At 46.4% G+C, this 21,726-nt stretch overlaps 1 protein-coding gene across 1 annotated transcript in view; it reads left to right on the forward strand.

Moving 5' to 3' along the window:
* HSF4 (heat shock transcription factor 4) overlaps positions 1–21,726 on the forward strand; it is an 81,242-nt gene that overhangs the window by 42,715 nt on the left and 16,801 nt on the right. Inside the window, exons 3-7 of the mRNA XM_075326877.1 lie at positions 580–707; positions 7,391–7,515; positions 10,609–10,684; positions 16,016–16,080; positions 18,259–18,358. Coding sequence (XP_075182992.1) covers positions 580–707; positions 7,391–7,515; positions 10,609–10,684; positions 16,016–16,080; positions 18,259–18,358 — 494 coding nt within the window. The remainder of the gene's footprint in view (positions 1–579; positions 708–7,390; positions 7,516–10,608; positions 10,685–16,015; positions 16,081–18,258; positions 18,359–21,726) is intronic.

A 21,726-nucleotide genomic window follows, 5' to 3' on the forward strand; every position in this document is an offset into this window, starting at 1 on the left:
ACATTACTACAGGAGACAATATGGGCACATTACTACAGAGGACAATATGGGCACATTACTACAGAGGACAATGTGGCCACATTATTACAGGGGTCAATATAGGCACATTATTACAGGACACAATAAGGCCACATTACTACAGGGGACAATATGGGCACATTACTACAGGGGACAATATGGGCACATTACTACAGGGGACAATATGGGCACATTACTACCAGTAGCTGATGCATTTCCCACCCTAAGCTTATACTCGACTCAATAAATCTTCCCAGTTTTTTTGTGGTAAAATTAGGTGCCTTGGCTTATACTCGGGTCGGCTTATACTCGAGTATATACGGTAGATATATAAAATGGATGCCATACATCTGAATTTATCCTTATGCTAAGTTTCATTTTTTTTTCTTAAATCACATAAAGGGATGACACACTGATGACAAAACAGACACATGATTTAAAAGTGTATGATAATCAGATCCAGCACACTGAATGATAATCAGTCTGGGGTTTTTTCGTGTACACAAAAAATACCTGACCTGTGAATTCCTAATATTTAATCCATTATATTTTTATCTTTAGATGGATTTCGAAAAGTGGTGAATATTGAACAAGGAGGACTGGTGAAGCCAGAGAGGGACGACACAGAGTTTCAACATCTGTACTTCCTTCAGGGGCATGAACATTTGCTGGAGCATATCAAGAGAAAGGTAAGATGCAACTTTGCTTTTGTATACAGTAAAGGCCCTAATACACAATGGACTAATATTGCTGGCATTTCACAGATGATATACTTTGGTCTGGGCCGAAACCATAACCGGAGACCAGACCCAGTGCTACTAGGGGTAGAGGACAGATCTCTCACGACCTGTCAATCACGTGAAAGATCACTGGGAGGGGCTGGTCAGGGGGGTGCCAGACTTCTTTGATCTTTGGCTCTAGTCCCTGGCTGAATCTTTAAAGTATTTTTTCCCTGAAACGCTGCAGCAATTGTGCAGCCAGGCTCTGATTCAAGCTGCTTGTGGTTTGGGCTGCATGAATCAGGTGACAAGTTCTCTTTAAAGAGGTTGTCCACTACTTTTACATTGATGGTCTATCCTTAGGATTGGTCATCAATATCTGATCAGCCGAGGTCCGACACCCCGCACCCTCACCAATCAGCTGTTCCCGGTGCCAGTGGCATCATCGTGTGGCTGGAAATGCTCAGTTCTGCAGCTGTCCAGTCTTCTGATTGTGGCTGCGGCCTGGTACTGCAAATCTGCCTCCTATTGATTTGAAAGAGAGGTGGATGTGCAGTACCCAGCCACTATCAGTTGACGGGGCAGCTCCAGAACTGAGCTTTTCCGGCTGCCTGCTGCCGCCGGCACCAAGAGCAGCTGATCAGCAGGGGTATAAAATGTATACAGCTGCACACTTAAAAGCCAAAAATGTGTAAGCCAAAATATGGTACTGCATTACTGCAAAAGAGAGATATTTAGTTTATGTATTGGCCAATGCATGTAAGCCCAGACACCAACGGCAAGGTAATCTCTGTAATGCGGGAACCTAATAGTGATAGTGGCATTTAAGTTAGGTTCCCGGATTACACAGACTACCTTGCCGTTGTTTTCTGGGATTACATGCATTGGCCAATACATTACCTAATCTGTGTAATCCGGGAACCTAACTTAAATGCCACTATCACTATTAGGTTCCCGCATTACAGAGATTACCTTGCCGTTTGTTTCCAGGATTACATGCATTGGCCAATACATAAACTAAATATCTTTCTTTTGCACTAATATATTTTCCCTTGTACATTTTTGGCTTTTCAGTGTGCAGCTGTATGCATTTTATAGTTACTATGTTTTTTCAGCTAGCACCTGTTTACATTTGTTGGATGTGTGGGTCAGTTTTTTGGATATTTGATCAGCAGGGGTGCCGGGTGTCACACCCCGGCCAATCAGACATTGATGACCTTTCCTAATGCAAAAGTAGTGGACAATCCCTTAGGGGTGCTTCACACATAGCGAGCTCGCTGCCGAGATCGCTGCTGAGTCACGCTTTTTGTGACGCAGCAGTGACCTCATTAGCGATCTCGCTGTGTGTGACACTGAGCAGCGATCTGGCCCCTGCTGCGAGATCGCTGCTCGTTACACACAGCCCTGGTTCGTTTTCTTCAAAGCCGCTCTCCCGCTGTGACACACAGATCGCTGTGTGTGACAGCGAGAGAGCGACAAATGAAGCGAGCAGGGAGCAGGAGCCGGCGTCTGACAGCTGAGGTAAGCTTGTAACCAAGATAAACATCGGGTAACCAAGGTGGTTACCCGATATTTACCTTAGTTACCAGCCTCCGCAGCTCTCACGCTGCCTGTGCTGCCGGCTCCGGCTCTCTGCACATGTAGCTGCTGTACACATCGGGTTAATTAACCCGATGTGTAATGCAGCTAGGAGAGCAAGGAGCCAGCGCTCAGTGTGCGCGGCTCCCTGCTCTCTGCACACAGCGCTGGTAACTAATGTAAACATTGGGTAACCATACCCGATGTTTACCTTAGTTACCAGTCTCCGCAGCTTCCAGACGGCGGCTCCGTGCAAGCGCAGCGTCGCTTGCACGTCGCTGCTGGCTGGGGGCTGTTCACTGGTCGCTGGTGAGATCTGCCTGTTTGACAGCTCACCAGCGACCATGTAGCGATGCAGCAGCGATCCTGACCAGGTCAGATCGCTGGTCGGATCGCTGCTGCATCGCTAAGTGTGAAGGTACCCCTAATGTCTTCAGGACTGCCAAATCTCACAGTCAGGGTGTGGAAGCTTTCACGAAAACACACTGGAATAAAGAACTGTTGAGGGACGTGACTAAGCTGAGTAGATACAGGCATTGTCTTTTACTAATTATGCAGGTATAATTCTATTTGCTATCGTGTAAGAACCCCGTAAATTTATGTACAGAATGCCTATACTAATGAAGGGTATTAAGTATAAGGACGCTGCGACATGGCCCTGGTGATGATTGAAAATCAGAAGCTGTGGATTTTTATTCTCATCAGCCATGAAACTTCTAAGTTCGAGCAGAGTCTACTGTAACAATTTTGGAGGCACCGCTGAGATTGACACTTAGGATCTCCTGTACACACCTTAAGGCTAAACTCACACGACCATTTAAAAAAAAATAAAAAAAATCGACCCATTTTTATCCAGAAAAGAACTGATGACTTTTTATCTGTATTGCCATGCATATGATATTAATCTTTATTCATCAGTGTAAATCATTAAAGTTTTTGGAGGTGTCTGTGAGAATAACATTCAGACGAGCATTTGTGAGGTCAGACACTGATGCTGGGGGAGAGGATCGGGGTCACAATCTCTGTTCTAGCTCATCCCAAAGGTTTTGGATAGGGTTGAAATCGGGCTCTATGTGGCCAGTCATGTTCTTGAACACCAAACTCTCCCAACCATGTCTTTATGGACCTTGCTTTGTGCACAGTCATGAGGGATAGAAAAATGCCTTCACCAAATTGTTCACCAAAGATAGAAGTATTGTGCAAATTCCTTAGCATTATCCCTCCTTCTGTAAACTTTAAAGCGGGCACAATGCAGTCAGGCGGGTAATGTTCTCCTGGCATTCACCAAACCTAGACTCATCAATCACATGCCAAATAGAGTAGTGTGATCCGTCACTGCACAGAACATGTTTCTTCCAGAGCCCAGTGGTGATGGCTTTACACCGCTTCACGCTCAGCATTGTGCTTGGTGATGTACGGCTCAGCATTGTGCTTGGTGATGTATGGCTCAGCATTGTGCTTGGTGATGTACGGCTCAGTATTGTGCTTGGTGATGTGTGGCTCAGCATTGTGCTTGGTGATGTACGGCTCCGCATTGTGCTTGGTGATGTACGGCTCCGTATTGTGCTTGGTGATGTACGGCTCCGCATTGTGCTTGGTGATGTATGGTTCCGCATTGTGCTTGGTGATGTACGGCTCCGCAGTGTGCTTGGTGATGTACGGCTCGGTATTGTGCTTGGTGATGGAGGGCTCGGCATTGTGCTTGGTGAGATATGGCTCAGCATTGTGCTTGGTGATGTATGGCTCAGCTCTGTGCTTGGAGATGTACGGCTGGGCATTGTGCTTGATGATGTATGGCTCAGCATTGTGCTTGGTGATGTACGGCTCGGCATTGTGCTTGGTGATGTACGGCTCGGCATTGTGCTTGGTGATGTATGGCTCAGCATTGTGCTTGGTGATGTATGGCTCAGCATTGTGCTTGGTGATGTATGGCTCAGCATTGTGCTTGGTGATGTACGGCTCGGCATTGTGCTTGGTGATGTATGGCTCAGCATTGTGCTTGGTGATGTATGGCTCAGCATTGTGCTTGGTGATGTACGGCTCAGCATTGTGCTTGGTGATGTACAGCTCGGCATTGTGCTTGGTGATGTGTGGCTCAGCATTGTGCTAGGTGATGTATGGCTCCGCATTGTGCTTGGTTATGTACGGCTCCGTATTGTGCTTGGTGATGTACGGCTCCACATTGTGCTTGGTGATGTACGGCACCGCATTGTGCTTGGTGATGTACGGCTCCGTATTGTGCTTGGTGATGTACGGCTCCACATTGTGCTTGGTGATGTACGGCTCCACATTGTGCTTGGTGATGTACGGTGCCGCATTGTGCTTGGTGATGTACGGCACCGCATTGTGCTTGGTGATGTACGGCTCGGTATTGTGCTTGGTGATGTACGGCTCGGCATTGTGCTTGGTGAGATATGGCTCAGCATTGTGCTTGGTGATGTATGGTTCAGCTCTGTGCTTGGAGATGTACAGCTGGGCATTGTGCTTGATAATGTATGGCTCAGCATTGTGCTTGGTGATGTACGGCTCGGCATTGTGCTTGGTGATGTACGGCTCGGCATTGTGCTTGGTAATGTACGGCTCAGCATTGTGCTCGGTGATGTACGGCTCGGCATTGTGCTTGATGATGTACAGCTCGGCATTGTGCTTGGTGATGTACGGCTCGGCATTGTGCTTGGTGATGCATGGCTCAGCATTGTGCTTGGTGATGTACGGCTCGGCATTGTGATTGCTGATGTACGGCTCAGCATTGTGCTTGATGATGTATGGCTCAGCATTGTGCTTGGTGATGTATGGCTCAGCATTGTGCTTGGTGATGTACAGCTCGGCATTGTGCTTGGTGATGTATGGCTCAGCATTGTGCTTGGTGATGTACGGCTCAGCATTGTGCTTGGTGATGTACGGCTTGGCATTGTGCTTGGTGATGGACGGCTCAGCATTGTGCTTGGTGATGTACGGCTCAGCATTGTGCTTGGTGATGTACGGCTCAGCATTGTGCTTGGTGATGTACAGCTCAGCATTGTGCTTGGTGATGTAAGGCTAGGCATTGTGCTTGGTGATGCATGGCTCGGCATTGTGCTTGGTGATGTACGGCTCGGCATTGTGATTGCTGATGTACGGCTCAGCATTGTGCTTGATGATGTACAGCTCGGCATTGTGCTTGGTGATGTATGGCTCAGCATTGTGCTTGGTGATGTACGGCTCGGCATTGTGATTGCTGATGTACGGCTCGGCATTGTGATTGCTGATGTACGGCTCAGCATTGTGCTTGATGATGTACAGCTCGGCATTGTGCTTGGTGATGGACGGCTCAGCATAGTGCTTGGTGATGTATGGCTCAGCATTGTGCTTGGTGATGTACGGCTCAGCATTGTGCTTGGTGATGTACAGCTCGGCATTGTGCTTGGTGATGTACGGCTCGGCATTGTGCTTGGTGATGTATGGCTCCGCATTGTGCTAGGTGATGTATGGCTCCGCATTGTGCTTGGTGATGTACGGCTCCGTATTGTGCTTGGTGATGTACGGCTCCACATTGTGCTTGGTGATGTACGGTTCCGCATTGTGCTTGGTGATGTACGGCTCCGCATTGTGCTTGGTGATGTACGGCTCGGTATTGTGCTTGGTGATGTACGGCTCGGCATTGTGCTTGGTGATGTACGGCTCGGCATTGTGCTTGGTAATGTACGGCTCAGCATTGTGCTCGGTGATGTACGGCTCGGCATTGTGCTTGGTGATGTACGGCTCGGCATTGTGCTTGGTGATGTATGGCTCGGCATTGTGCTTGGTGATGTACGGCTCGGCATTGTGATTGCTGATGTACGGCTCAGCATTGTGCTTGGTGATGTATGGCTCAGCATTGTGCTTGGTGATGTACGGCTCGGCATTGTGCTTGGTGATGTACGGCTCAGCATTGTGCTTGGTGATGTAAGGCTCAGCATTGTGCTTGATGATGTACAGCTCGGCATTGTGCTTGGTGATGTATGGCTCAGCATTGTGCTTGGTGATGTATGGCTCAGCATTGTGCTTGATGATGTACAGCTCGGCATTGTGCTTGGTGATGTATGGCTCAGCATTGTGCTTGGTGATGTATGGCTCAGCATTGTGCTTGGTGATGTACAGCTCGGCATTGTGCTTGGTGATGTACGGCTCGGCATTGTGCTTGGTGATGGACGGCTCGGCATTGTGCTTGGTGATGGACGGCTCGGCATTGTGCTTGGTGATGTATGGCTCGGCATTGTGCTTGGTGATGCATGGCTCAGCATTGTGCTTGGTGATGTATGGCTCAGCATTGTGCTTGGTGATGTACGGCTCAGCATTGTGCTTGGTGATGTATGGCTCAGCATTGTGCTTGATGATGTACAGCTCGGCATTGTGCTTGGTGATGTATGGCTCAGCATTGTGCTTGGTGATGTATGGCTCAGCATTGTGCTTGGTGATGTACAGCTCGGCATTGTGCTTGGTGATGTACGGCTCGGCATTGTGCTTGGTGATGGACGGCTCGGCATTGTGCTTGGTGATGTACGGCTGCAGCTGCTCGGCCATGAAATTCCAAGCGGGAGCAGTGTTTGTGCTGATGTTCCCAGAGGAGGTCTATATTCTGCAGTTATGGGGTCAGCAGAGCGTTAGTGACTTGTCTACCCTCTGCTCCTCAGCACTCAGCCCCCGCTCTGTAACATTACGGGGTCTCCACTTCATGACTGAGTTCCTGCAGTTCCTTCCACTTGTCAGTAATATCACTCACAGGTGATGGGGAAGACTCAGAAGGGAAATGTCCTGACCACCGGCCATTCTGTCACATGGCAGTAAAAGCAGGCGGCATGGTGGGGGCTAGAGACTATACACTGGGGCGATTAAACTGACTAAAAATCCTGAATTCAGTGATAGAAAGGTGCGTCAAATACTTTTGCCTATGTGGCATATTACAATGTTCTATAACCTTCATTGTTATGGCGCATCATTTAAGCATCAGTACGGTATGTGAACAAAGGAAGCTGAGACTGGAGGACCTTCAATCTGGGGAAAATCAGAAAACCCAATTCTTAAACTCTGCACATAATTTGTGTCATTCTGTGCAGGTGTCTGTTGTGAAAAGCGAAGAGACAAAACTACGACATGAGGATGTGAGCAGACTGCTGTATGAGGTGCAGAGCCTGCGGAGCCAGCAGGAAAACACCGAGTGCCAGATGCAAGACATGAAGCAGTGAGTAGTATAGTGCCCACAGGGATGTGACAGATTGCTCCGACTCAGGTCATATCCACTCTCAGGTCACACACACACTCTCAGGGCATACCCACTCTGAGGTCATACCCACTCTCAGGGCATAACCACTCTCAGGGCATACCCACTCTCAGGGCATACCCACTCTCAGGGCATACCCACTCTCAGGTCATATCCACTCTCAGGTCATACTCACTCTCAGGGCATACCCACTCTCAGGTCATATCCACTCTCAGGTCATATCCACTCTCAGGTCATACTCACTCTCAGGTCATACTCACTCTCAGGTCATACCCACTCTCAGGTCATATCCACTCTCAGGTCATATCCACTCTCAGGTCATACCCACTCTCAGGTCATATCCACTCTCAGGTCATATCCACTCTCAGGTCATACTCACTCTCAGGTCATACTCACTCTCAGGTCATACCCAATCTCAGATCATACCCAATCTCAGATCATACCCAATCTCAGGTCATACCCACTCTCAGGTCATACCCACTCTCAGGTCATACCCACTCTCAGGTCATACCCACTCTCCGGTCATACTCACTCTCAGGTCATACCCACTCTCAGGTCATACCCACTCTCCGGTCATACTCACTCTCAGGTCATACCCACTCTCAGGGCATACCCACTCTCAGGGCATACCCATTCTCAGGTCATATCCACTCTCAGGTCATATCCACTCTCAGGTCATACTCACTCTCAGGTCATACTCACTCTCAGGTCATACCCACTCTCAGGTCATATCCACTCTCAGGTCATATCCACTCTCAGGTCATACCCACTCTCAGGTCATATCCACTCTCAGGTCATATCCACTCTCAGGTCATACTCACTTTCAGGTCATACTCACTCTCAGGTCATACCCAATCTCAGATCATACCCAATCTCAGATCATACCCAATCTCAGGTCATACCCACTCTCAGGTCAAACCCACTCTCAGGTCATACCCACTCTCCGGTCATACTCACTCTCAGGTCATACCCACTCTCAGGGCATACCCACTCTCAGGGCATACCCAATCTCAGGTCATACCCAATCTCAGGTCATACCCACTCTCAGCACATACCCACTCTCAGGTCATATCCACTCTCAGGTCATATCCACTCTCAGGTCATACCCACTCTCAGGTCATACCTACTCTCAGGTCATACCCAATCTCAGATCGTACCCACTCTCAGGGCATACCCACTCTCAGGTCATACTCACTCTCAGGTCATACTCACTCTCAGGTCATACCCAATCTCAGATCATACCCAATCTCAGATCATACCCACTCTCAGATCATACCCACTCTCAGGGCATACCCACTCTCAGGTCATACCTACTCTCAGGTCATACTCACTCTCAGGTCATACTTACTCTCATGTCATACCCACTCTCATGTCATACCCACTCTCAGGTCATACCCATTCTCAGGTCATACCCACTCTCAGTTCATACCCACTCTCAAAGACAATAAAATCTGTCTGCCTGATCTGAGATTCCTCAAATCACAGTCCAATTTTTATTAATCCAGCATAAATTTGATATAACTGTTGGGTGAAGCATAATTCGGGCTGCAATTATTTGCTGACTCCTCCATACACAGTCATGCTCGCCGTCTATGAGAGAGCCGCTCCCAGACTCATCTGGCAACAGCTGAGCAAAAGGATGGGTAGCCCAAAATCATACCATGCCAGATCCTTACAGTATCTCCCCGAAATTATGTTAGTGGGCAGTGGGGAGGCCCCATACACATTTGACTGTTGGCCAAACCCGGCCGTATCAGTGGGCTCAGCCGAAGTTGGTCTAACGTGTATTGGCGCTTTTACAATATACTTTGTAGGAATAGATTTGCCAAGATTCTGATTCACAGCGGCATATTTCACCTCATATTAAGGTGGTTGTCCACTACTTTTACATTGATGGCCTTAGGATAGATCAGCCGAGGTCCAACACCACCGAGGTGCCAGCGGTCACAGTAGGAGGCTGTAAATGCTCAGTTCCGGAGCTGCCCCGTCTTCTGATAGCAGCCGCGGCCGGGTACTGCACATCCGCCGCCTATTGATTTGAATGGGAGGCAGATGTGTAGTTTTCGGTCGCGGCCGCTATCAGTCGACGGAGCAGCTCCGGAACTAAGAATTTCCAGCCGCCATCGCCAGCACCGACAACAGCAGCTGATTGGTTGGGGTCTGACACCCCGCACCTCGGCCAATCAGACATTCCTGACCTATTCTAAAAATAGGCCATCAATGTAAAAGTAGTGGACAATCCCTTTAATTCACATATTAATTGTCTCACCTCTGAATGCTGGGGTGCCAACAGGTTATTTACTACACAATTGCACTGCTGCATCCTATAATCTGTAGGATTATGGCTGAATTTGCAACAAAAGAAGTGTATAAAACTTTTTATAAAATTCTCTGATCACACAACTAATTGTTAAAAAAAACCCACTCATTCTGTTTTAATTGCATTACTATGTCGTTTTTACCACTTAAAGGGAACATCTCATCTGACTCATGCTGCCCAAACCACAGGGAGCATGAATCAGATACTGGTTCCTCTATTGCAAACAGGTATATTTTTTTCTGAAATACTCTGGTGATTCAGAGAAAATAAACTTTTAAGGTCCAGCCGACTCTTCCCAGCGCTGCTGCAGGTGATTGAATGGTTACTCCCTATGTGCATACGAGTGAACAACCTGTCAATAACCTGCAGCAGCGCTGGGAACAGCCGATCGTGCCTTATAGTTTGTTAGAAGCATATAAATGGCTTCAATCATGCAGTCAGGCTCTGATTCAAGAAGCCCGCGGTTTGGGCAGCATGATTCAAATGACAGAGTCCCTTTAAACCAAGAACACCAGAAAAGCCATGGAAAGGGCAGGCTGCACCATTGTGCATATCTGTATAATGTACTGCATATATTATGCTCTACACTTAAATCACACTTTGTTCACTGCTGAATAAATTCGTCTCATAATGGCAATGTTTAGATGCAGTTTCAACACAAGGCAGGTAGTGGTTATTAGTTACTGATAACAGTATTATGGTTACTACTAACACTGTCCCTTTCCTTTTGCTAGGCAGAATGAAGTCCTGTGGCGAGAGGTAGTCTCTTTAAGGCAAAACCATTCTCAACAGCAAAAGATTATTAACAAGGTGAGTGTCTAAGTCCTTATATTTGGCATGCAAATGCCTGTAATATTAATTATCTCCAACATTAGTACAGATAGATGGGGTGGACTGCAGTTTGAGCAGCCTATTCTTACTTCAAAACCCCTGGTATATCCAGTATTAGATCAGATAGACAGGATAGACAGCGGTGTGAGCAGTGTCTTCTTACCTCAGAACCCTGGTATCTCTAGTATTAGATCAGATCGATAGGGTAGACAGCAGTGTGAGCAGCGTCTCCTTACCTCAGCACCCTGGTATCTCCAGTATTAGATCAGATAGGGTAGACAGCAGTGTGAGCAGCGTCTCCTTACCTCAGCACCCTGGTATCTCCAGTATTAGATCAGACAGGGTTGACAGCAGTGTGAGCAGCGTCTCCTTACCTCAGCACATCTGATATTACCAGTATTATATCAGATAGACAGGGTGGACAGCAGTGTGATCAGCCTCTTCTTACCTCAGCACTCTAGTATCACCTCTCAAAGGATGCCCCTCTAGGCACTCTTTATCTGCCAGTTGCCACTGGAGCCTTCCTGCTGTAGTTCCACTGTTCCTGGTTTCATAATGCGTAATGCAGTCTCTCTCAGCTGGCTTTCTGCATTGCTCTGCTTTCACCTCTGACATAAAGTGTTTCTACCTTTAGAATATGCTCTGCTCCTATGCTCTGTATGCTGCTGTATAGTACCCTGCCTTAGCGACATTATCGTCTGCTATCTATATCAGTAAAGCTGCCTATGTATCATTATTTGCTGGTTTCTAGCAGAGTTCAACTCCTCCACTCCTCTACAACAGAGCATATAATTACTAGGCGGGACAGAGTTGTGCTGTTTGTTGCCTGCTGCTGACAAATCAGTGATATGTAACTCTCTATGCTGCACTGTTGATGCATATTGCAGAAGATAATCTTTTGCCAAATGCTTCAACAGAGCAGCACTGCAGATCAGAGTCAGTTGACGACCTGTCACCAGGTCAAATATAGTTGGTTTAAGCTCTCATTTTATTCTTGCTGCTCCTAAGTATTTATGTTCTGTTTTTAAATCTGCCATTTTTATGGTCTTTACCAAGGTGGTGTTATTCTAATAGGGTGGCCTAAAGTTACACCCCCTTCGTAAATATATATATACTAGAAGGTGGCCCGATTCTACGCATCGGGTATTCTAGAATTTACGTATTGTGTAGTTCATGTATGATTTTTGTTATATATATATATATATATATATATATATATATTATAGATGTTGTTGTGTGTAGTTACCAAGTGTTTGTGTAGGGCGCTGTACATGTTCTGGGTGTTGTCTGGGTGTGACGGGGGGTGAGAGTGTTGTATGTGTGTTGCGTTGTTTGTGGAGCGCTGTGTGTCTGTCGCGTTGTGTGTGTGTTGCGCGGTTTGTGTGGGTGTGGTGTATTTTGGGGGGAGGTATGTTTTGTGCAATGTGTGTGTTGTGCGGTATGTGCGTATATTTATGTATGCCGCGGTGTTTGTGTGTTGGGTGTTGTGTGTGTGCAGCGTTGTCTGTGTCTGTGTATGGCGGTGTTTGTGGTTCCCTGTGTGTGTGTATGTGTGTGTTGGGGGAGGTGTGCACCTCCCATCGTGCTCCATCCCCCATGCTACGCACCCCCCATCGTGCTACATCCCCCATGCTGCGCACTCTCCATCGTGCTACATCCCCCATGCTGCGCACTCCCCATCGTGCTTCATCCCCCATGCTGCGCACTCCCCATCGTGCTACATCCCCCATGCTGCGCACTCCCCATCGTGCTACATCCCCCATGCTGCGCACCCCCCATCGTGCTACATCCCCCATTGTGCTACATCCCCCATCGTGCTACATCCCCCATGCTGCGCACTCCCCATCGTGCTACATCCCCCATGCTGCGCACCCACTTTCGTGCTCCATCCGCCATGCTGCGCACTCCCCATCGTGATACATCCGCCATGCTGCGCACTCCCCATCGTGCTACATCCCCCATGCTGCGCACTCCCCATCATGCTACATCCCCCATGCTGCGCACTCCCCATCATGCTACATCCCCCATGCTGCGCACTCCCCATCGTGCTACATCCTTCATGCTGCGCACCCCCCATCGTGCTACATCCCCCATCGTGCTACATCCCCCATCGTGCTACATCCCCCATGCTGCGCACTCCCCATCGTGCTACATCCCCCATGCTGCGCACCCGCCATCGTGCTCCATCCGCCATGCTGCGCACTCCCCATCGTGCTACATCCGCCATGCTGCGCACTCCCCATCGTGCTACATCCCCCATGCTGCGCACTCCCCATCATGCTACATCCCCCATGCTGCGCACTCCCCATCGTGCTACATCCCCCATGCTGCGCACTCCCCATCGTGCTACATCCCCCATGCTGCGCACTCCCCATCGTGCTACATCCCCCATGCTGCGCACTCCCCATCGTGCTACATCCCCCATGCTGTGCACTTCCCATCGTGCTACATCCCCCATGCTGCGCACCCCCCATCGTGCTACATCCCCCATCGTGCTACATCCCCCATGCTATAATAGTTCTCCTATTATACTCATAGAGGAGTATAATAGGAGGACTGTAATAGGAGGAGTAGTCCTGGGGGGAGAGGAGTATAATGCCGGCTCCCTGCACATGTGTACCGGGAGCCGGTGTACACTGGTAACTATGATACACATTGGGTAACTAAGGGACCTTAGTTACCCGATGTGTATAATGGTTACCAGCGTTCACCGGCTCCGTCAAGATCCCAGCATCGCAAGGTTATGTCTGGCGCTGCTGGGATCGTGACGGAGCCGGTGTAGACTGGTAACTATGATACACATCGGGTAACTAAGGGACCTTAGTTACCCGATGTGTATAATGGTTACCAGCGTTCACGGGCTCCGTCAAGATCCCAGCATCGCAAGGTTATGTCTGGCGCTGCTGGGATCGTGACGGAGCTGGTGTAGAAGCAAGCGATATCCCAGGATGTTGTGAGTGTGTGGATGTGATGTGTGAGAGTGAGTGTGATCTGATGTGTGTGTGTGTGTGTGTGTGTACTCACCTGGGAGTCGGAGCTCCGTGTCAGTTGGGCCAGAGCAAGCGTGCATTGCATGAGGGGGGCGGGGCCTGCAGAGAGCCGGGGCGAGAGGCCAATCCGTGGGGGGGCGGGGCCATGGTGAGCCCAGCGGCCAATCAGCTGTGTGTCACCGTAAGGACACAATTTTGGAGCATGACAGACAGACAGACAGACAGAATAAGGCAATTATATATATAGATATTATATATATATATATATATATATATATATATATACAGTACAGACCAAACGTTTGGACACACCTTCTCATTCAAAGAGTTTTCTTTATTTTCAGGACTTTGAAAATTGTACATTCACATTGAAGGCATCAAAACTATGAATTATCACATGTGGAATGAAATACTTAACAAAAAAGTGTGAAACAACTGAAAATATGTCTTATATTCTAGGTTCTTCAGAGTAGCCACCTTTTGCTTTGATTACTGCTTTGCACACTCTTGGCATTCTCTTGATGAGTTTCAAGAGGTAGTCACCGGAAATGGTTCTCACTTCACAGGTGTGCCCTGTCAGGTTTAATAAGTGGGATTTCTTGCCTTATAAATGGGGTTGGGACCATCAGTTGTGTTGTGCAGAAGTCTGGTGGATACACAGCTGATAGTCCTACTGAATAGACTGTTAGAATTTGTATTATGGCAAGAAAAAAGCAGCTAAGTAAAGAAAAACGAGTGGCCATCATTACTTTAAGAAATGAAGGTCAGTCAGTCCCAAAAATTGAGAAAACTTTGAAAGTGTTCCCAAGTGCAGTGGCAAAAACCATCAAACGCTACAAAGAAACTGGCTAACATGTGGACCGCCCCAGGAAAGGAAGACCAAGAGTCACCTCTACTGCGGAGGATAAGTTTATCCGTGTCACCAGCCTCAGAAATCGCAGCTCAGATTAGAGACCAGGTCAATGCCACAAAGAGTTCTAGCAGCAGACACATCTCTAGAACAACTGTTAAGAGAAGACTTTGTGCAGCAGGCCTTCATGGTAAAATAGCTGCTAGGAAACCACTGCTAAGGACAGGCAACAAGGAGAAGAGACTTGTTTGGGCTAAAGAACACAAGGAATGGACATTAGACCAGTGGAAATCTGTGCTTTGGTCTGTTGAGTCCGAATTTCAGCTCTTTGGATCCAACCACCGTGTCTTTGTGCGATGCAGAAAAGGTGAACGGATGGACTCTACATGGCTGGTTCCCACCGTGAAGCATGGAGGAGGAGGTGTGATGGTGTGGGGGGGCTTTGCTGGTGACACTGTTGGGGATTTATTCAAAATTGAAGGCATACTGAACCAGCATGGCTACCACAGCATCTTGCAGCGGCATGCTATTCCATCCGGTTTGCGTTTAGTTGGACCATCATTTTTCAACAGGACAATGACCCCAAACACACCTCCAGGCTGTGTAAGGGCTATTTGACTAAGAAGGAGAGTGATGGGGTGCTACGCCAGATGACCTGGCCTCCACAGTCACCAGACCTGAACCCAATCGAGAAGGTTTGGGGTGAGCTGGACCGCAGAGCGAAGGCAAAAGGGCCAACAAGTGCTAAACATCTCTGGCAACTCCTTCAAGACTGTTGGAAAACCATTTCCGGTGACTACCTCTTGAAGCTCATCAAGAGAATGCCAAGAGTGTGCAAAGCAGTAATCATAAGGAAAAGGTGGCTACTCTGAAGAACCTAGAATATAAGACAGATTTTCAGTTGTTTCACACTTTTTTAAGTATTTCATTCCACATGTGATAATTTATAGTTTTGATGCCTTCAATGTGAATCTACAATTTTCAGTCATGAAAATAAAGAAAACTCTTTGAGAACGTGTGTCCAAAGTTTTGGTCTGTACTGTATATATATACAGTATGTAAGTAGTGGTGTAGCTATGCTAGAGCCATACCGAAAGGCTAGTCATGGAAAATCTAAAATATATCGTAGAAACCATATGCAAATCAGGCTGTAAGTGCTCTGTGGGCGTGTCCGAGAACTTGGACTGCTTCATCCCAGTGCATTTCTAGTCTGATTTGCCTTTGGCTTAGATTTTTCACGACTGGCCCATCGGACTTCTGCGAATGAAGAATAAAAGTTAAAGGTGTTGTTTCGTATGTTAACCCCTTCACGACACGTGACGTAAACTTACGTCATATAACGTATTGCATTAGTGTCGCCTTATAAAGTGATGTGCGGATATTACAATTAGTTGTTATCGGTGCATATAAAGGGTTAAAGGTCAATGACTTCTGTAACTAACACCTGATTTTTGTGCTTTTTCATGACAGTTAATCCAGTTTCTATTCGGACAACTGCCTCCCGGCCCCTCCAGTGCCGGGATAAAGAGAAAGATGTGAGTGCCTGCAGGAGATCACCCCCACCCGCAAAATCACAAGCTCAGCGAGGCCCCGAGTGTGGGTCACCTGACCCGCTCACCCTAGTGCTGGGCGCTGAATGGTCCTGCTGAGTCAGATCTGCTGACCACTGGCTTTCAATATTCTGTGTACAAAGTGCCCTCTCAGCTCCTGGGACTATTGTGGGGGCAGAAAGAAAGGGAAAAGCATCCAAAAATAGGCAGATAAGCATAATAACCCAATATCGGTAACACAGGATGGAGAGATGCAAAAGCATTAGTAAAATGATGCAAAACTTTAAAGGTTTTTCTCAAAATAGCAAGGTATCATCTATGCATGAAATAGGGAACAACTTGTTGATCTCTAAGGGGTCCAATTGCAATCCCAAGAATAGGCTTCGATACCCTGAGAATGGCTCCAATGTGATGTTCTCATGCTCAACCTCTATTCCAGTCCTTGTCTATGGGACTGTCAGGAATAGTAGAGTGCTCTGCTTAGCTTTCTCCACAGTCCCATGAACAATTATTGGAGAACAGGTATATTATTATTATTATTATTATTATTATTATTATTATAGCGCCATCAATTCCATGGCGCTTTACATGTGAAAGGGGTATACATAATAGGGCAAGTACAATAATCATAAACAATACAAGACACAGACTGGTACAGGAGGATAGAGGTCCCTGCCCACGAGGGCTCACAGTCTACAAGGGATAGGTGAGGATACAGTAGGTGAGGGGTATAGTCCCGTTCTCAGGATTGCTGGAGGTCCAATTGCGATCCCAAGTACGGCCTTTAATACCTTGGGAACAGAGCCCATCTTGAATGATTCACATGTGCTCATGTTCAACCTCTGCTCCATTTGTTGCCTATGGGACTGTTCAGGAATAGTAGAGTGCTGTGTTCGGCTCAAAAACAATTATAGGAGAACAGGTACAGCCCTGTTCTCAAGATTGCTGAAGTCCAATTGCGATCCCAAGAATGGGCTTTGATACCCTGAGGACAGAGCTCGTTTTGAATGGCTAAAGTGTGCTCATGCTCAACCTCTGTTACATTTATTGTCTTTGGGACTGTCAAAAATAGTAGAGCGCCATGCTCGGCTTTCTCCACAGTCCCATATACAATTATTGAAGAACAGGTACGGCCCCGTTCTCAGGATCGCTGGGGGTCCAACTGTGATCTCAAGAACGGGTTATGATACCCTGAGAACACAGCCTGTCTTGACTGGCTCGCAGTGCTCATGCTCAACCTCTGCTCCATTCATTGTCTATGGGACTATAAAGAATAGTAGAGTACTGTGCTCGGCTTTCCACGCAGAATCAAAAACAATTATTGGAGAAAAGGTACAGCCCCGTTCTTAGGATCACTGGGGGTCCTGCTGGTGACACCATCAGAGGTGGTGGTCCTAGAGGTCTCACTTTCTGCAGTGGGGATACTAGTGGTCACACTATCAGTGGGGGGATCCTAGTGGTCGCACCATCAGCAGTGGGGGTCCTAGTGGTCTCACCATCAGCGGTGGGGGTCCTAGTGGTCACACCATCAGCGGTGGGGGTCCTAGTGGTCGCATCATCAGCGGTGGGGGTTCTAGTGGTCACACCATCAGCGGTGAGGGTCCTAGTGGTCTCACTTTCAGTGGTGGGAGTCCTAGTGATCGCACCTTCAGTGGTCAGTACATTATCCCCTATTCCAGGGACGTATTGTGGTTCAACGGGAGGTGTAATAGGAGCACTCACAACCGGGTGCTGGTTACTGACTGGGCTCCTGGGAAACCTAAGGTAACAGTAGTATTAAAATTGCGCCCTGCTATGGATTTTGCATCCTGGCACAGGAGCTTCGAGTTACGTCTCGCTATGTAACTATGCAATGAATGTGTGACTATGGTACGTGATTGGAAGGGGCTAGAGGAAGAGCAGAAATATAATTTTAGGCATGCCTATCATGTTCATAGAGCGATTTCCTCCTTTTTACACCTGTAGCTTAACTTTTAGGGTTGCCAAAAGATAGCGATCCAGAGTACAATGTGGAAAACCAGTTAAACAAGATGAAGCCTTGACACGAAAATCACTATATGCAGAATTTAAAGGGCAGTTGCTGATTTTCCTTTGTCCTCATGTCATTCAGATTTGTGATGTTGCATCGATATATCATTTCTGATATTGCCTTGTCTATTTTAGACCTCTTATGTTGGATGATGGAAACTCTGCCCTACCGGTGTCCAAATTTAGTAGACTTCTTCCTGTAGATTCACTGCATGACCCCTATTACATTCAGTCGGTGAGTTTTCCTACTATTTTTTTGCTTGGCAGTATGCTTGTATTACACCAATGTGTATCTAGACAAAAGAATTAAAGGGGTTATCAAGACCCTTTAAAATAATGGCCTATCATAATATTAAATGAATGGGGGCACTACTTTGGGCATCCCTACTGTATGGCTATTTGTCTACTGATATATTAACCAGACCTCATATATAGAATTCCCTCTTGAAGCGGAGGTCTCTCCTTTTTACAGAAGTGTCCTGAGAATTGGCAAGAATAGACATGATAGCCAAGATATTTGAGCAATGAGTCTTTTTTATGCCTTCTTCAATACATGATTTAACACACAGTGAGTCACAAAAGATACTCCATAACATGGTCCGTATTTTAAATGAGAACCTGGGTAAGAATAAGAGGTCACCAAAATATAAAACTGTTTTCAAATATTATAATTAGGAAAAGTAAAAAAAAAAAACGGTCCTCTCGAATTTAGTATATAATTAAAGTTTTGGCCCAGAAGAAGACTGGAATTGACTGACGTTGGGCTCTTTACTGTCTCACTATTTTGACAGCTTTGTGAGACTTCCTACTTTGAGCTGTTAGATTCCACCATGTGGCATAGACCATGTGCAGCATGTAAACACATGAGGGATGTGTATTTCTGTCTTTGTGCCATATTTAGTTTTATATGTGGCGCTGTAAAAGATATTGTCAAGAGGAGTAGGATAGAAGAATTAGACATAGGAGTAAATACTGTCAGTCTTCTCTTAATTGTAGTTACTAAGTGATGAATATATGTAAGAAGAGACTCAGATCAAGCCTTTACAAGCAAGTATGTATTCTAATAGCTTAACCTTTACAAGCAGCTATGTCCGCCTCTGGTAGATAAACCTTTTAGAAGGAGCTATGTCCTCCTCTGGTAGATAAACCTGTTAGAAGGAGCTATGTCCTCCTCTGGTAGATTAAACTTTTAGAAGGAGCTATGTCCTCCTCTGGTAGATTAAACTTTTAGAAGGAGCTATGTCCTCCTCTGTTAGATTAAACTTTTAGAAGGAGCTATGTCTGCCACTGGTAGATTAAACTTTTACAAGCTGCTATGTCCTCCTTTGGTAGATTAACCTTTTACAATCAGTTATGTCCTTATCTGGTAAATTAAACATTTAGAAGCTGCCCTATACTGCTTCTTTATCTTGGCTGTATAATATACAGGATCATCCCATTACATGATTTCAATATTATTCTATAGTTAGTAAAGTACAAGCTCCAAGTTGAGAGCCAAAGAATTATTTTTTTTTATTTGCGTCATGTTGATTTGCTGCTTATTTGGATACATTGATGAATTCATCAGGTTTACAACTCTGCAAAACAATGACGTAAACAAATTGGTAATCTTGCCCGATCTTAGCATAAAGTTGTATCTAGCATTCAGATGCTGTATAAAACCAACTTCCCCTTCTCTCTCCTGAATGAACTGTTAGTATCTCATAGAGCATAGACTCTCACGAGATCTTTGCGCTCACTCTCAGGAAAGACTTGGGACGATCCCCTACACATTAGATGGGCCCTAGTGCAAGATTTGGATCTGTCCCTCCCCCATTCCCCCTTCTTGGATGTTGATCAGATTTATGGGCCCTTGTAGCTGTCTAAATCCTGTAAAGACATGTCTTGCTCGTCATTACTCTATGTCCCCTGTTGTGAATGTCAGTTATGCTTTGGCTGCTGGGAGGCTCCCTCTTGTGGCCAGGAATGGTTTGGACATAGACCAGGTGTGTTGAGCAATGGGTGTTTCCATTGCTAACTCTCTGCTTATTTAAATACTGGTCTGATAGCAGGCTATGCCGGATGTCAGTTGTTCTTTGTTCACCAGCCTGCTTCATTCTGCTCCACACCACATATACCCCAGATAAGTGCTTTGCTCTTTATTTGTTGTTTGGTTCTTTTACTCTTATCTGAGTTTTGTCATTTGCTGTGGTTGTTTTCAGTTTATTGGCATGCAGGGATCTTCCCTCTCAGTTGCTTAGCTGGGAAACTCCCTGCAGTTATGTTTGGAGTATAGCTCCTATAAGTCCATGTGTTTGTGGCTTTTTGAATTTGTAATGATTCTTGTTTTCTGTTCATTGGTATGACAAGAGCGCCTGGTATAGGACGGAGTGCAGATCGTGCGATCTGAGGGCCTTTTTGTACTATCAGGAATTTTGAATTTTGCAGGGTTTTTCTCTGGCCACCATCAGCCCCTTTCCTGTTCTTTCCTATTTTAGTCAGTGGAGGCCTCACTTTGCTAATCCTATCATCTATCTGTGTATTGTGTTTTCCTATATCACCGCAGTCTTTGAATGTGTGGGGCTTGCTATTCTTTATCTATTTTCTGAGGCAGAGAGCTATTCATCTTTCCTACCTTTAGGATAGCTAGTTCTCCGGCTGGGTTCGCGGTGCACAGGATGTTAGTTCACCCCTCGGCTACTTCTAGTTGTGATGGTTAGTAAGGGGATGGTGGCCAGATTAGTTGCCAATGCTCTTGTCACCTTTTACCAATGATTTATGGTGGTCTTCCATGGTTCCGGATCATAACATTCCCCATATTGGTATATATGTTCCCCATCCTAGCCCCATCCTGGTATATATGTCCCCCATCCTGGTATATGTCTCCCATTCTGGTGTATATGTCTACCATCCTGGTATATATGGCTCGTTTCCTGGTATATATGTCCCCCATCCCGAGACCATCCTGGTATATATGTTTGCCATCCTGGTATATATGACCCGTTTCCTGGTATACAAGTCCCCCATCCTGGTATATTCTGTATGTCCCCCATCCTGGTATATGTTTGCCATCCTGTTATATATGGCCCATTTCCTGGTATATGCTGTTCTACATCCTGGGACCATCCTGGTATATACTGTATGTCCCCCATCCTGGTATAGATGTCTCTCATCCTGGTATATATGTGGACCATCCTTGTATATATGTCCCCCATTCTGGTATATATGTCTCCCATCCTGGGACCATCCTGGCATACATGTGGACCATCCTTGTATATATGTTGCCAATATATTCTGCCAATCCTTTTATATACAAGGGGTTGGACAAAATAATGGAAACACCTGGAAACATCAACAAAAGTTAGTTTAATATGGTGTAGGTCCACCTTTAGCGGCGATTACAGCCTCAATTCTCCGAGGTATGGATTCATACAAAGTGTGAATTGTTTCCAAAGGAATTTTAGCCCATTCTGTAGTTAAAACACCCTCCAGTTCTTTAAGTGACAATTGTGGTGGAAATCGACATCTAACTTGAATCTCTAAAATCGACCATAAATGCTCAATAATGTTGAGGTCTGGGGATTGTGGGGCCAGATGAGATGCTCAACTTCATTAGAATGTTCC

Source organism: Anomaloglossus baeobatrachus, chromosome 10 (genome assembly GCF_048569485.1).
Source record: "Anomaloglossus baeobatrachus isolate aAnoBae1 chromosome 10, aAnoBae1.hap1, whole genome shotgun sequence".
Lineage (NCBI taxonomy): Eukaryota > Metazoa > Chordata > Amphibia > Anura > Aromobatidae > Anomaloglossus > Anomaloglossus baeobatrachus.